Below are 13,196 nucleotides of genomic sequence, written 5' to 3'. Positions count from 1 at the left end.
GCGCGGGCGCGGGCGCGGGGGGCGGCGGCGGGGCGGGGAGCGGGGTCAGGTACTCCAGGGGCGGCGCCAGCAGCTCCTCGGGTGCCGGGGCTGCGGAGCTTACGGAGGAGGTGGGCGGGGGGATGGAGAAGAGCTCCGTGAAGTTGGGCACCGAGTCGCTGATGAACGTCACGTTCCCGTAGACGTGCTGCGGGAAGGCCTTGTCCGCGGCCTGGCTCCCTCCCGGCCCAGGGACCCCCGCGGAGGCGATCTGCGAGGTGCGCACGTGGTACGGGAAGTTCTTGTTGGCCGCCGACGGTCGGGTCATGATCTGAGAAGGAAGTCAGGCGCGGGTTAGAGAGGCAGTGTCCAGGCCCCCAGACTGTCCCCGTAGGGTGTGGACACCTAGCCGAGTCCCCTCCACTTGACCCACTCAGGCTGCCTTAGACACCAGGAGGTCTCCGTGCACTCTGACCTCTCCCCTCTACACCTGGTTACTGTGCTGGGCGTTTCCTCCATCAGAATCCTGACTACAGGGTCATAACTGGTTGGTTAAGGGCAGTGCCCTGTGCCGTGCAGGATGATAGCCGCCAGCCGCATGTGGCCTAAACTGATCAAAAAATTAAGTGCAGAGTTGCTTCTCAGTTACAGCACCGTTAGGTTCAAGTGTTCACTCGGCAACTTGCCGCAGAGAAAGAAGACTGGGCATTGTCTCCCTGCTCTTTTGTTCTTGTGTTGGTTTTGAGAGGGTCTCATATACTACAAGCTGGTCTCAAACTCCACTGCATAGATAAGGATGCCCTTGAAGCCCTCACCTCCCCCCCTTCCTGATTCCTCCCTCCACCTTCCCAGTGCCAGAGTACGGATATCCAGCCCGTGTGCATAAACACTGAGGGTGTTCAGAATGGTCCCTGATAAGCTGTTCAGAATGCCAGCTCCTTAAAGGCAGGAACTTGACTCTTCTTTTGGGACAGGGTATGCAGCATCCTCCTGCCTCAGCCACCAAGTGCTTGAATTACAAGTATTTACCTCCCGAGTTAGCTCAGAACTTGACTTTTTTGTTTGGGGCATCTCTGTGTACCCTGGCTGTCCTGGAACTCTAGCCTCGGACTCAGATCCACTGGGATTAAAGGCATGAGCCTCCACCATGCCCTGGCTAGAACCTGACTTTTCTATTCCCTGTTAAACCCCAAGCTGAACCTAGAGCAGTGCCTGGCTGTGAGCAGACAGTGGTGGAGGTTTTCCAGAACGCTGGTGGGGTGTCTAGAGCCCGCTGTGTTCCGCACTCCAGAAGCTCAGAGCCACCTCGCTGGGGTGCTGGGTTAGCAGTGGGGAGCTGGCAGAAGGGGAGATGACAGCACGGGGACTTGTCTGCACTCTGCGCCCGTCTCAGCGCCCTTGGCGCGGTCCCTCACGCTGGGATCTAGGGCACGCTGACTACTAAACAGCCTGAGCCTCGCCACCCAAACAGGATTGCAGTGCCTATCTGGAAAGATGAGAGGGTGGAAACGAGACCCGCCGGGGCAGAGCCTCTGTAAGGTGGGTGCTCTGTTTCTTCTCTTCCTGTCCCTTCTGACTTCCTGCTGAGCTTCATGACATGGCAGCCAAGGAAGATGAGCAGGTCTACACTTATGCTGGGTCCTAAGGAGGGGATGGCAGACCAGTTCCTTCCCCGGGGGCGGGCGGCAGGGCCCCAGGATTAGGGTTAAAAGCCTCTGTGGTGCTTGTTTCTTTGTTCTTTTCTTTGAGACAAGGTCTCATGTAGCCCAGACAGACCTCAAAAACTCTATTTTTCCATCTGATTTTTTTCTGCTGTGTTTCTGTGGGTGACTTGAACTCCTGATCCTCCTGCTTCCACCTGCCCAATTCTAAGGTCACGGGCGTGGCTAGCGCATCAAATTTAACACTATCTAGCTCTTTCTGTGCACCGTCCCCTATGTGAGCCCTGACTATCTGCCAAAGAGAATAGGATTCTAAGCCTCTGTTCTGCCACCCAAGGCCATGGGATCCTGGTGATTCATCTCCTTTTTCAGGGCCTCAGCTTCTATTCTCTGTATAGTATGTACAATGACTCCTGGACTGTCTGGCAATTGAGCAAGAAAGCCAGGGGGGGGAAAAAGGTGTGAATACGGCTGGAGCCCGGTGTGCTGGTGAGTCCCAGAACTCGGGAGGCCAAGACAGGAGGTTTGCTGTGATATCCAGGGCAGTCCAGGGCTATACAGCAAGATTTGTCTCAAGAAGGGGATGGCGACGGGCAGTGGAGGCCTGTAGTCCCAGCACTCAGGAGGCAGAGGCAGGCGAATCTCTGAGTTCGAGGCCAGCCTGGTCTACAGAGTGACTTCTAGAACAGCCAGGGCTACACAGAGAAACCCTGTCCTGAAAAACCAAAAAGGGAGGGGGCAGCGGGGGTTGGGGAGGAGGAACAGGAGAAATGGGGAAAGGAAATGGAGGAAAGCGGCGGGCTGGGTGGAGACAGGTGCCCAGGGGATAGCCGGTGGCTTAACACTAAGCCGGGTGTGCCAGAGCACGTCCTAACCCCAGATACAGCTCAAAAGGCCGAGGCAGGAGAACCGTAGTTGAGCCCGACCTGAGCGACACAGTGACGCTGTCTTTGAAAGAAAGGTTCTAACTGGGTGTTGTGACAGCCTTGATCCCAGCACTCAACAGGCAGAAGGAGACCTAGGCCAGCCTGGTGTACATGGGAAGTTTCAGGTCACCCAGGCCTCACAGCACCTATCTTAAAAAGGCACCACAGACTGCTGAGTAAATGTATATGAGAACTGTCCCCCGGAAGAGGGTGTGAGTAATGCCAGCCAAAGACAAAACTAACAGGTCAGGCCGAGAGCTTGCCCGTGCCTAGGTCTGCTGTAAACATTCAGATCCACGCTCCCAGGAGCCCTAACCTGCCCCATCTGCTGCTTGAACAAAGAGGGGGGAAGGTGGGAGCACAGCCAAGGGCTGTGGGGTGGTGCTGGCGCAAACAGCCGAGGGGAGACCGAGGCTGCGACAAAGAAAGAGGCCAGGAGACAAGCTAAGAGAAGTGGCAGCGAAGGAGGGCTCTGGGGACGGCAGAGCACCCGGCAGGCTTTGAGGCGTGCCCTCCAGGAGATAGGGCCCCAAGTGGTGCCGTAGGCCCGCAGTCAGCACACGGGAGACTGAGGTGGGATGGTACGAGTCGGAAGCCAGGCTAGACTGCCAGCAAGCCCGTTCCAAAAAATAAGGACGAAGGAGTGATGGACAGTCCCGGCTCTGAGCCCCACCCACCGAGACAGCCGCCTCACCAGGAACACGCCGTGGGCGTACAGGTGCACTCCCAGCTGGATGCCGTTGACGATCTTCTCCCGAGCCCACTTCGGGATCCCGAAATTGGCGATCAGAGCCGTGACAGGAACAGCGAAGAACCTGCGGGAGGTCAGAGCGGACAGCTGCCACCACTCTCCACCCTGCCCCGAGGCCCCCACCTCCCCGACATCACTCATGGCCGACCCCATGGCGGATGAGTGCCCATGGTGGCCTCTGAAAGCCAGGTGTGGAAACTGTCCAGGAACCCGAGGGCCTGGGAAATTCCAGTGGGCAGACGAGGCTGAGTCTGACCCCACCCTGGCCTCTGACAGGGCCCCAGCGGCACACCCCAAAACAGTTAAGGGCCTGGCTGCATGTTTCCAAACGTTTCACGTGTGTGAATTCATGTAACTCTCACACTGAGTCTGGGGAATGCAATATGGTTTCCATTTCCAATAACAGACATGGAGGCAAAGGGCTTGTCTGAGAGCCGCTGATTTGGAAGCTTTGGAGCTGGGACTTTCACCCAGGCACCCTGGCTTGGACTCTGCCTGTTTCACATGAATATTGCTGAACAATTTTAACTGAGGTTTTGGTCTTTTGTTTTGGGGGTTGCTTGCTTGGTTTTGTGTTTTGTTTTAAATTTTCTTTCATCGCTATGCCTCCACCTCCCAAATACTGACAAGTCTGGCTATTCGCTGAGTTTTTATTGAATACTAACTGTGACAGACACTCAACCTTCATACATTATCATTTTGTTTTGTTTTTCTCTGGACAAGGTTTCTTTATGTAGGCCTGGCTGTTCTGGAACTTGGCCTCTGCCTCCTGACTGCTGGGGTAAAGGCCTGTGCCACCACACCTGGGCCGTCCTGGTGACAGCCCTGTCCTGTGAAGCACCGTGACAGCTTATAAATACTTCACAGAAGTTTGGTTTGGTTTTCAAGACAGCGTCTCGTGTAGCTCAGGCTGGCCTTCAACTCCTGATCCCCATGCTCTGCCTCCTGAATACTCTGATTACAGGCATGAGCCACCATGCCCAGCTCAGTGACTTTGTATTGTTTCTTTGGGTTTTGCTGTGGTTGTTTTGAGCTGCTATCTGACTATGTACCCAAGGCTGGCTCCTAACTTGTATCCTCAAGAATTAGCCTCCCAAATAATGGGACTATGAAAGACTTTTTTGTTGGTTTGGTTTTGGCTTTTGAGACAGGGTTTCTCTGTGTAACCCTGGCTGTCCTGGACTCAATTCGTGGACCAAGTTGGCCTCGAACTAAAAAAGATCCGCCTGCCTCTGCCTCCCGAGTGCTGGGAGTAAAAGGTGTTCTACCACACCAGGCTGAGTTTGGTTTGGTTTGGTTTGGTTTTTCCCCACCGTGAAACGGTGGGAAATGATTTTTTTCCTGGATCATAAAGCCAGGAAGCGGCAGGCTTGTCTTGAAAGCTCATTTTCCTTCCTGGGAACGTCCTAGGTTGTGGGGTGCGGCAGGTTGGGGCCCCGCCGTGTCTCACCAGAGGGTGTAGGCGGCAAAGAAGGGCACGTAGAAGGGCTGCTTCTCCGGAAAGTGGCGGAGGGACACCAGCACGGCGTAGCAGAACCACACGTAGGCCGCGACCTGCAGCCCAATCAGCCCGTAGCCCGCCGGGGACTCGTATGTGTACAGGACCTGGCCCGGGTCGAAGAACTGGACCCACAGAGGCCTCATAGCCCTGGCCTCTGACCCGGGCCCAGCCCTGGGACAGGCCGGGCCAGAGTAGGTAAGCTAGGGATGGGGCCTGCGGTGTTTGTAAGCAGCCCTCGGCGGCTGCCGCATGCCCGCCGTGACTGAGTGCCCCAGCTCACACCCCGGGTGACCTAGTCCAGCCACACCAACACCCTGAAGGAAGCGCTACCATCGCCCCACACAGGTGATGGAAAGCCTCCAAAGAGCCCTGGTGGTGGCTAGGATCCCCCTAACTTCACAGGGGGATCGGCCCAGAGGAGGCGTGGGAGTGACCGGCTAGGAAGAGGGGAGCCTTAACAGAACCAGGTTTCTGCCTCTGACATGGAGCTTAAATGTGAGAGACAGGAGGAGGACGGGCTGAAGGACAGCTGGGGAGGCAGAGGCTGGGGGGAGGGTGCTAGGGGCGGCGGCCGGAAGAAGCCTGGGCTACTCACTTCTGCCTCGTAGATGAGCAGCACCACGTGCGTGAGGGTGTACAGGGTCATGTACACAGACAGCTTCACGGAGCCCGAGTGGCTGATGCGGCCCCTGGCAAGCCGGCCGGAGGGGAGACAGCAGGGTGGGTGCCGTCAGGGCGAGGGGGCGGCCGCACCCCACCTCCACCCCCCTGCCCTGTCCCCTCCTCCCCACCCCGTGAGCCCCCCTGCCCGGGCACCGTGTCACCGTGAATCCCTTCCCCAGAAGGATGAGCGTGAGCAGGAAGATGAGGAAGCTGGAGGAGAAGAGCAGCTTGGCTGGGAAGGGAAAAAAGGTAGCTCAGGCCCAGGCTCAGGGTGACGGCCCTGCCGAGGCTTCGGCTCTCATGGCTCCGGCGAGTCCTCACCCAGGATTTTCACGCTTGCATTGCCAACGCCATCCGTGGCATATTGGCCCCAGTAGATGCAGAAAAACAGGAGGCTCAGGACTGAAGGAAAGATGGAGACCAGCATTGGGACATCGGTGTCCTCTGGCACTGACCCAAACATCTGGCCCTCTGCCGCCATCAGAAGTCCAGAAATTGTAGGTACAAGCTGCTAGGAAGCCCGGAGGCCACAGCCTCAGCCTCCCCCACCCCCGGGAGCCGTCGGGCCGGATTACAGCCTTCCTTTCCTCAGACCTAGGAGTGTAGATGGACGTTCTCCTCCCAGGGGTTTGGATCCCAAGTCCCTCTTTTTTAGAGACCCCAAAATCTGGGATACTCAAAACCTCACCCTCCACTCCTGCCGCGGCCATGAACATTTTATATGTTGTGTGGAGTAACTGTCGGCCTTTCAGCAAATCTAAGAAGGAAACCGGGAAACGCTGTGCCCAGGCTGGGAGTGGGGGCTTTCCCACTCCTAACCCTCCCGTCACGGGTTCTACTCACAACCAAAGTAACAGGAGAGGACAAAGATGAGGGTGAAGATGAGGAGAAAGGTCACGTCTGTCTCCAGGATCCCTGGGATCAACAACGGAAGGGGTGGGAGAAGGCCTTCTGAGTGGATATCTCTGCCTGCTCCAGGGACCCGGCCTGGCCTGGTCCTCCAGGATCTACTCACCAAACTCGTCAGCCGAGAAGTGCCGTGTCCAGAAGGACTTGCCGTTGGTGAGAACCATCTCGTACTCCAGCTGAAGCCCCTCTCCCTGAGGGGAGTGGGAGGCCTAAGGGGAGCTCCGGGCAGGTGGGGGAGGGCGGCAGGAAGGGGAGGGACAGCGGCCCGGCGGCTGGCCAGCGCCTTACCCCACACTTGCTGAGTGCGATATACCACCATCTCTCCCGCACCGAGCGGAAGCTGCGGCCACTGGAGCAGCTGAGGTAGCGGGTTCCATCCTCTGACACCACCTGGGGAGGAGCCGGGAGGCTGAAGCCTGGTCTTGGGGCAGCAGGCCCTGGACACCTCTACCTGAGCGCTGCGCCCACCTGACAGCCTGACCAGGCATACTGCGTGGTGAGGTTGATGACCTGGTTGTTCTCCGGCCTGATCACCGACTCCTTGGCCAAGCAGTCCTAGGACAGGGACACGGTCGCCCTCTGAGTGGCTGTGGCCTCCTGCTCCTCCGAGCCACCCCCCACACACTCTGAAAGCCCTCACCTTGTCCCTTGCCTTGTACACAGCTGGCCACTGGGACGGGTCGTCGAAATAGAGGAGGATGTTCTGACAGCACTTGGCCTAGAGACCCAGAGATTCGCGGCTGGGGTGTTTACGGAGTTGGGCAGCTTTTGCCTTGGAGGGCCAAGGTGGCGTCCAGCTTCAGCTAGGCGAGTGGCCAGGGACACTCACCTCGGGGTACCGGAATCGGAAGTCCAGTCGGCCATAATCGGAGAGGAAGCAGAATCTTGTCAGGAACACCCAGTCCTGGCGAAAGGTCCCAGTGAGCCGAGGGCCCGGGGACTCCGACCCTACCCTCAGGCCCTCAACTTTTCTTGCCTCCAGAGCCTCCCTGCCACAGGCGGCCAAGTCCCCTCCAGAATTCTCTCCGGAGCCTTCCGCTGTGTGTCCAAACTCCTGCTGCCCTGGTTTTCTCCCTCAATGTCCCCCAAGCTTCCCTCCCTCCTCCTCTCCCAGGCGCACTGAGAACGACCGTGGCTGGCCGGGTGCACGGCCCCACGCCATCTGTCCTGGACTGTTGCTCAGCTGCATTCCCCGGCCACGCGCGCGCGCACCGCACACCCCAGCCCCAGGGTGGTCCCGCCAACCGTGCCATCCTGGGAGTCCGCGGCGGCCCGGCGACCTCCGCGTGGCCGCGTGAGGGGAGCTGTCCCTTCAGCACCACCGAGTGCGGCTGGCCCCGGGAACTCCGGCCCTCCCTCCCGACCCTGCGCGCCCAGGCCGGCCCCCACCCCGCGGCCTCCCGGCCCGGTGGGGCGCAGGGGGCGGGGCGCGCCTCCCGCCTGGTCCCGCGGCCCGGGAGGCGGGGAGGGCCGGGCGCGCTCACCTCCTTGGAGCTGAGGTTGCCCCGCACGTACTTGGCGCGGGCGCGGGGGGACAGGGGCAGCAGCAGGAGCAGCAGCGGCGGCAGCAGACGGCGCAGCGCCGACGCCCGCGAGGGCTCCATCGCTCCCGCTCCGGCCTCGGCTCGGCGCCGGCTCCCGCTCCGGCCCGGTGACGGCGGCGAGAGCGCGCGGGCCGGCCGGCGCGCGCCCCCGATTAAAGGGGCCGCCGGCCGCAGCGGTCTCCGCCCCTGCTCCGGGACCGACCCAGCAGGCTCCCGCCCGAGCGAGAGCAGCCCTCCCCGCCCTCCTGTCAGCTCGCCCTGCTCCCCTACAGGACCGCGCGCCCCAAACTCACATTCCCGCAAGCCGGGGCCTCCTTCGCACTGCGACCCCAGGAACCCACACCCTGGGAAACAGCTCTGTCCGACCGCTCCCGCCCAGTTTACACCCCAACTTGCTCTATTGTCGCCCTTCCCTAGACTGGACAAACGACGCCCGTCAAGTGCCCGCGGGCACACAGGGAGAGACTTCGTCCTGGGTCACACACACGGTGATGCCCAGCCTAGGCTGTGAGCCAGCCCCAGCTGCTTCACGCAGGCGTGAGGTACTAAGGAGCTAGTACTCTGCCGCTGCTAGGCTGTCGGTGCCCAGGGGGCAGCGGAGAGCCCGGGAAGGCCTTCCGGCACCAAGGTCCGGCTTGATTTCCCTGCTCTGGCTCCAACGTTCCCGGCTTCCTCTTTGTCCCTCCACTGCAGAAACTCGCTGCTGCTCAAAATGCCATTTGAAAAGCTTTCTGGTCAGACATGGTGGCACACACACACCTTTAACCCCTGCACTTAGGGGTGGGAGTGGGGACAGAGGCAGGCAGTTCTGAGTTCATGGCCAGACTGGTCTATGCATTGACTTCCAGGCCAGCCAGAGCACGTAGTGAGAATGTTTTAAAAACAACAAACAAAAACAAAAAACAAAAAACCCTTTCTGGGGCTGGAGAGATGGCTCAGAGGCTAGGAACACCAGCTGTTCTTCCAAAGGTCATGAGTTCAATTCCCACAACCACAAGGTGGCTCACAACCATCTAGAATGAGCTCTGGTGCCCTCTTCTGGCACGCAGGCACACATGCAAGCAGAATACTGTATAAATAAATCAAATAAAAAAATCTTAAAAAAACAAAAACCTTTCTGGTTGGGGACGGAGCCCAGTGGTACTATGTTTGCCTAACATGTGGAAGATCCTGAATTACTTTCCCAAAATGGCAAATAAATAAATTCCTGGTGTGAGACATGGAACAAGCAAACAGTACTTGGGAGACAAGACAGGTGAATCGCCCCAAACTCTTAGACAGTCTGCTGGCCTGGTCTCCACAGCAACTCTCAGGTCAGCCAGGGCTACCGTAGGTGCACAGTCTCAAAAACAAACAGCAGCCAAACCGTGCAAACTGAGAAGGCAAAAGAAACCCCTGGAAAGCCTTTGAAGTCTTTGCCATGTGACCAGCTGTTGACAGATGATCAAATCTTTACTTTGTGTGTATGAGAGAGTTATGCTGTGTTTTGTTGGGGTTTACTGGGCTCATGCAGTCCAGGCTCAAACAAAGGATAACTGTAAACTGTTGATCCTCGTCTCCACCACCCCACACACTGCTGCTCCTTAGGCTCCAGGAAGGTAACAGGTGATATACACCTATCTTAGCCTTACAAGTCAGAGCTAAAGAAAGCTGCTCCCACTTGGGAGGCAGAGGCAGATGGATCTCTGAATTCAAGGCCAGCCTGATCTACAGAACAAGTTCTAGGACAGCCAGGGCTACACAGAGAAACCCTGTCTCAAAAACAACAACAAAGAATTTTTAAGAGGAGAAGGAAGAGGAAGAAAGAAGAGAAAGAGGAAGAAAGAAGAGAGAGAAAGGAAAGAGAGAGAGAGAGAGAGGGAAAACAAGGGCCAGGAGGTGGTGGTGTACACTGTTAAGCCCAGTACTTGGGAGGTGGAGAAGGACGATTTCTGAGTTCCAAGCCAGCCTCGAACTTGCCCCTCTACAGAGCAAAGTTCCAAGCCAGCCGAGACTGCACAGGGAAACTGTGTCCCCCCCCCCAAAAAAAAAAAAGATATTTTTAAAAATAAAGCTGTAGCTGGGAGTGGTGGCACAGGCCTTTGATCCCAGCACTCAGGAGGGAGAGGCAGGGGCATCTCTGCGAGTTCTTGTCTAGAGTCCAGGACAGCCAAGGCTAGTCAGAGAAACCCTGTCTCAAAAAAAAGAAAAAGAAAAACCAAGCTGCTCTGCTGAGCCAGCCACTCACTGAAAACCAAGAGGACCAAGAAGATGTTTTATTGAGGTAACTGTGAGTGTAGGCTTCTGCCCACCAGGCCCAACCTACAGCCTCCTCAGTACAGTCTCATTGGAGGGAAGGACCAAGCCTCTGGACTGCTCTGAGTGACCACCCAGGAGAGGCTGGGTAGTGGAGCAGGAGGGTTGGGGCTCCAGTCCAAGGCAGATGTTCGGGGCAACAAGGGTGACGGTGGCTGAGGTAGGGACTGAGCTGGGCACATATCCCAGGGCTGGGGAGCGGGTGGGGTGGCTATGAGCCAGATGCTTTTCAGCATATCAAAAGCTGTTGGGGGACCCCACGCTGCTCCAGATGGTGAAGATGTGGAGGACAAGAAGGGCAGCTGGCGATCGGCAGGTGGCACCTGGCTGTCCTTGTGTGGAGAGGTGCTGCTGCACATCTGAGGTACGGCAAAGTCATGCCCCTTTGTCGCCTGTCGAGTCCTTGGCCTCTCTTCCCTTGGCGCATGCTCAGGACCACCGCTACAAGGCACCGTCCTCTGTCTCTCGGGGACCCTCGGCTTGGTCTCTGGCATGGAAGAAAAAACATGGAGATCTTATCTGAACCACAGAGAAGGGAAAGGGTGGGATGGCAGGTGGGAGGCACTCACCAGGCAAGGGTGGCTGGCAGCCCTGGAGCACCAGGGCAAGATCAGGCACACAGCCATGGCAGCCTTGTAAGGTCCTCAGGATGGTGTCTCTGGCCTCCTGCACTAGGTTCCTCCTGGGAAAGGCTTGAGGCAGGATCAGCTGGCACTGCAGCTCCTCCAGCAGCTGCCCCAACACGGGAAGCACTGGGGAATTTGGTGGGCCTGGGCCTGAGCCTCCTGGAACCTGGTTCTCCTTGTCTCTTGACTGGAGCGCTGGCTCTTGGGTTCTGACCGAGCTGCAGCAGGACGTGGTGGGCAGCAGGGGACTACATGATTCCAAGGAGCCACTGTTAAGCAGCCGGGCCACATCCAGGGATTTCACCTCATGGTTGAAGAGGCCCCGGTGCTCCCGGCTCAGCCTGCCTTGAGTGATGACGACAAGCTTGGAGGCTGCAGAGGCCACAGGGTCCTGGAGGGGCATGCATGGATCCCGGCTGGACGTGGGGCCATCCTGACGCATTGACTGCCGGTGGCTGCTCACCAGGGCCTTGTTTCGCTCCCGCCTAGTCTTGCGACGGCGAATACGCCCAGGTTTCTCAAGCTGCTGGAAAGGCTGAGGGAGGGGCCCCCGGGGGTCCATAGTGTCCTAGAAAACAAGAGTGGTCAGCAGGTGTAAGTAAAGTAGGAACAGCAGTAAGGGAGAAACGATGCCAGGCAAAGGGGAGAGTACTATTTAGAGGGATGAAAGATGTGGAGACAGGAGCCATCTTGGCCTGGCCACAGAAGGAGTCCAAAATGATAGTTAAGAGTTAATAGGAAAAGATGCCAGGAAATGGGGACAAGGTAACAGAGAATAAGAACAGGGAAAAATTGTTCGAAAATGATAGCCAGGCCTAGTGGTGCAGGTCTGTAATCCCATCTGCTCAGGAACGTGGCAGCACAATCAAAAGTTCAAGCAAGGCCAACCTGGGCCACAGAGTGAATTCCAACCTAGGTGCCTGTGAGACCCTCTATAAAAATAACATTCTTTAAAGACTCTGTGTCTCCAGAGCTAAGAACCTCCCTCAGCAGGCCAGAAGAGATGGCTCAGTAGTTAAGAGCACTGGCTGTTCTTCCAGGGGACCCAGGTTCAATTCCCAGCACCCACATGGTAGCCCAAAACTGTCTATAACTAAGACACCAATGCACATGAAATAAAAAGACTTAGAGTAAAAAAAAAAGAGCAGTTAAGAGCACTAACAGGAGCACTCATTGCTCTCAAAGGACCAAGCTCAGTCCCCAGACCCATGTCAGAGGAGTGGCACAGCCCAACTCTAGTTCCAGGGGATCTGGTGTCTTCTTCTGGCTTTTGTGGGCATCTGTGCTCACATCCACATACTCCCACACAGACACAGAGAGAGAGAGAGAGAGAGAGAGAGAGAGAGAGAGAGTTAGAATAAACCTTTAAAAGAAAAACGTCTGGATCTTGCACGTATGAAAAAAGCCGGGGATACAGTGCAGTGTTAGAGTGCCTGTTTAGCCACGGCACAGGACCTGTGCGCCTATGCTCAGTGGCCAGTGCATGTCTGCTTTCATACATGCACTGAAATAAAACGATGGAAGACGGGCCAGGCGGAGGGTACTTCCCTTCACCCACCCTCCTTTGGGAGTCTGAAGTCAGCTTAGACTACACAGGCTGTGTCTCGGAAAGAACAAAACAACAAAAAATGGAAGTTGGGAAAGCTCCGGGAGACTAGGGGGAGATCTGGGGCAGACGGGAAGTGGCGGGCTGGGGAGGTCCAGGGAGGCACAGGAAGCGGAAACGGCAAAGGAGGGCAAGCGGAGCGCACATGGTGGCGGAGGTCTGTAATCCCAGACGTGGGAGGCAGGCGGGGGCGCGCTCAGAAGCGCGCGGGGGTCTTCGATCGCTCGGGCTTGCGGCCGGCCCGCGTCTTTAAGACTTAAGAACAGAAGGCGCAGGCGGGAGAGCGGGCGCCCGGAGGGGCCGCAGCGCTGGCTTCCGGTGGGGCATGATCCCCGAGGGCCTCCGGGAGGGCGCCGCGGCGGAGGGAGGCGTCGGGCGGCTCGGACCGTCGGGGCCCCGGGGGCCGGTGGGGGAGGGGTGCCTCACCCTCTTCGCGCCCAGCGGGCCCCGCCCGGGCTCCACGCGGCTGTGCCGAGCAATGGCTCCTCGCCTCCAGAGAGCCAGGCCTCGCAGCTGTCCGCGCTCTTCCGGGCCTCGAGCGCGTGCTGAGCCAGTAAGTACGCCACACGCATGCGCGCCCCCGCCACGCCCTGCCACGCCCCCGCCACGCCCCCTGCTCCGACTTCCCCGGCCGAGCACGAGGCACCGAGAGAGACAGTTACAGCCTCGCTCGTTGTCTCCGCCTCCCCTCGCTGGATTGGCTGAGGCCCCCTAGGCCCGCCCCCTGCTCAATGC

General features: G+C 58.0%; 2 protein-coding genes across 2 annotated transcripts in view; both read right to left on the bottom strand.

Moving 5' to 3' along the window:
- Positions 1–8,515, bottom strand: part of Tmem145 (transmembrane protein 145) — a 9,462-nt gene extending 947 nt beyond the window's left edge. Inside the window, exons 1-14 of the mRNA XM_055620698.1 lie at positions 7,875–8,515; positions 7,220–7,294; positions 7,031–7,108; positions 6,859–6,945; positions 6,679–6,780; positions 6,497–6,581; positions 6,325–6,396; positions 6,170–6,238; positions 5,803–5,883; positions 5,635–5,713; positions 5,414–5,507; positions 4,768–4,940; positions 3,261–3,381; positions 104–310 (exon numbers count right to left, since the gene is read on the bottom strand). Of these exons, the coding sequence (XP_055476673.1) occupies positions 104–310; positions 3,261–3,381; positions 4,768–4,940; positions 5,414–5,507; positions 5,635–5,713; positions 5,803–5,883; positions 6,170–6,238; positions 6,325–6,396; positions 6,497–6,581; positions 6,679–6,780; positions 6,859–6,945; positions 7,031–7,108; positions 7,220–7,294; positions 7,875–7,994 (1,443 nt within the window). The 5' untranslated portion in view covers positions 7,995–8,515. The remainder of the gene's footprint in view (positions 1–103; positions 311–3,260; positions 3,382–4,767; positions 4,941–5,413; positions 5,508–5,634; positions 5,714–5,802; positions 5,884–6,169; positions 6,239–6,324; positions 6,397–6,496; positions 6,582–6,678; positions 6,781–6,858; positions 6,946–7,030; positions 7,109–7,219; positions 7,295–7,874) is intronic.
- Positions 8,516–10,183: 1,668 nt separating this feature from the next.
- On the bottom strand, positions 10,184–12,985 carry Prr19 (proline rich 19). Its single transcript, XM_055620697.1, has 3 exons — positions 12,888–12,985; positions 10,799–11,423; positions 10,184–10,716 (listed from the first exon to the last, which is right to left on the bottom strand). Exons 2-3 carry the CDS (start codon positions 11,415–11,417, stop codon positions 10,247–10,249), a joined length of 1,089 nt encoding a protein of 362 aa, XP_055476672.1. The 5' UTR covers positions 11,418–11,423; positions 12,888–12,985; the 3' UTR covers positions 10,184–10,246.
- Between the last annotated feature and the right edge of the window lie 211 nt (positions 12,986–13,196).

The sequence above is a fragment of the Psammomys obesus genome, unplaced genomic scaffold, assembly GCF_907164565.1.
Source record: "Psammomys obesus unplaced genomic scaffold, mPsaObe1.curated_primary_1811, whole genome shotgun sequence".
NCBI lineage: Eukaryota > Metazoa > Chordata > Mammalia > Rodentia > Muridae > Psammomys > Psammomys obesus.
The sequence above is the reverse complement of the archived record's forward strand: the minus strand, read 5'-3'. Positions and strand labels throughout refer to the sequence as shown.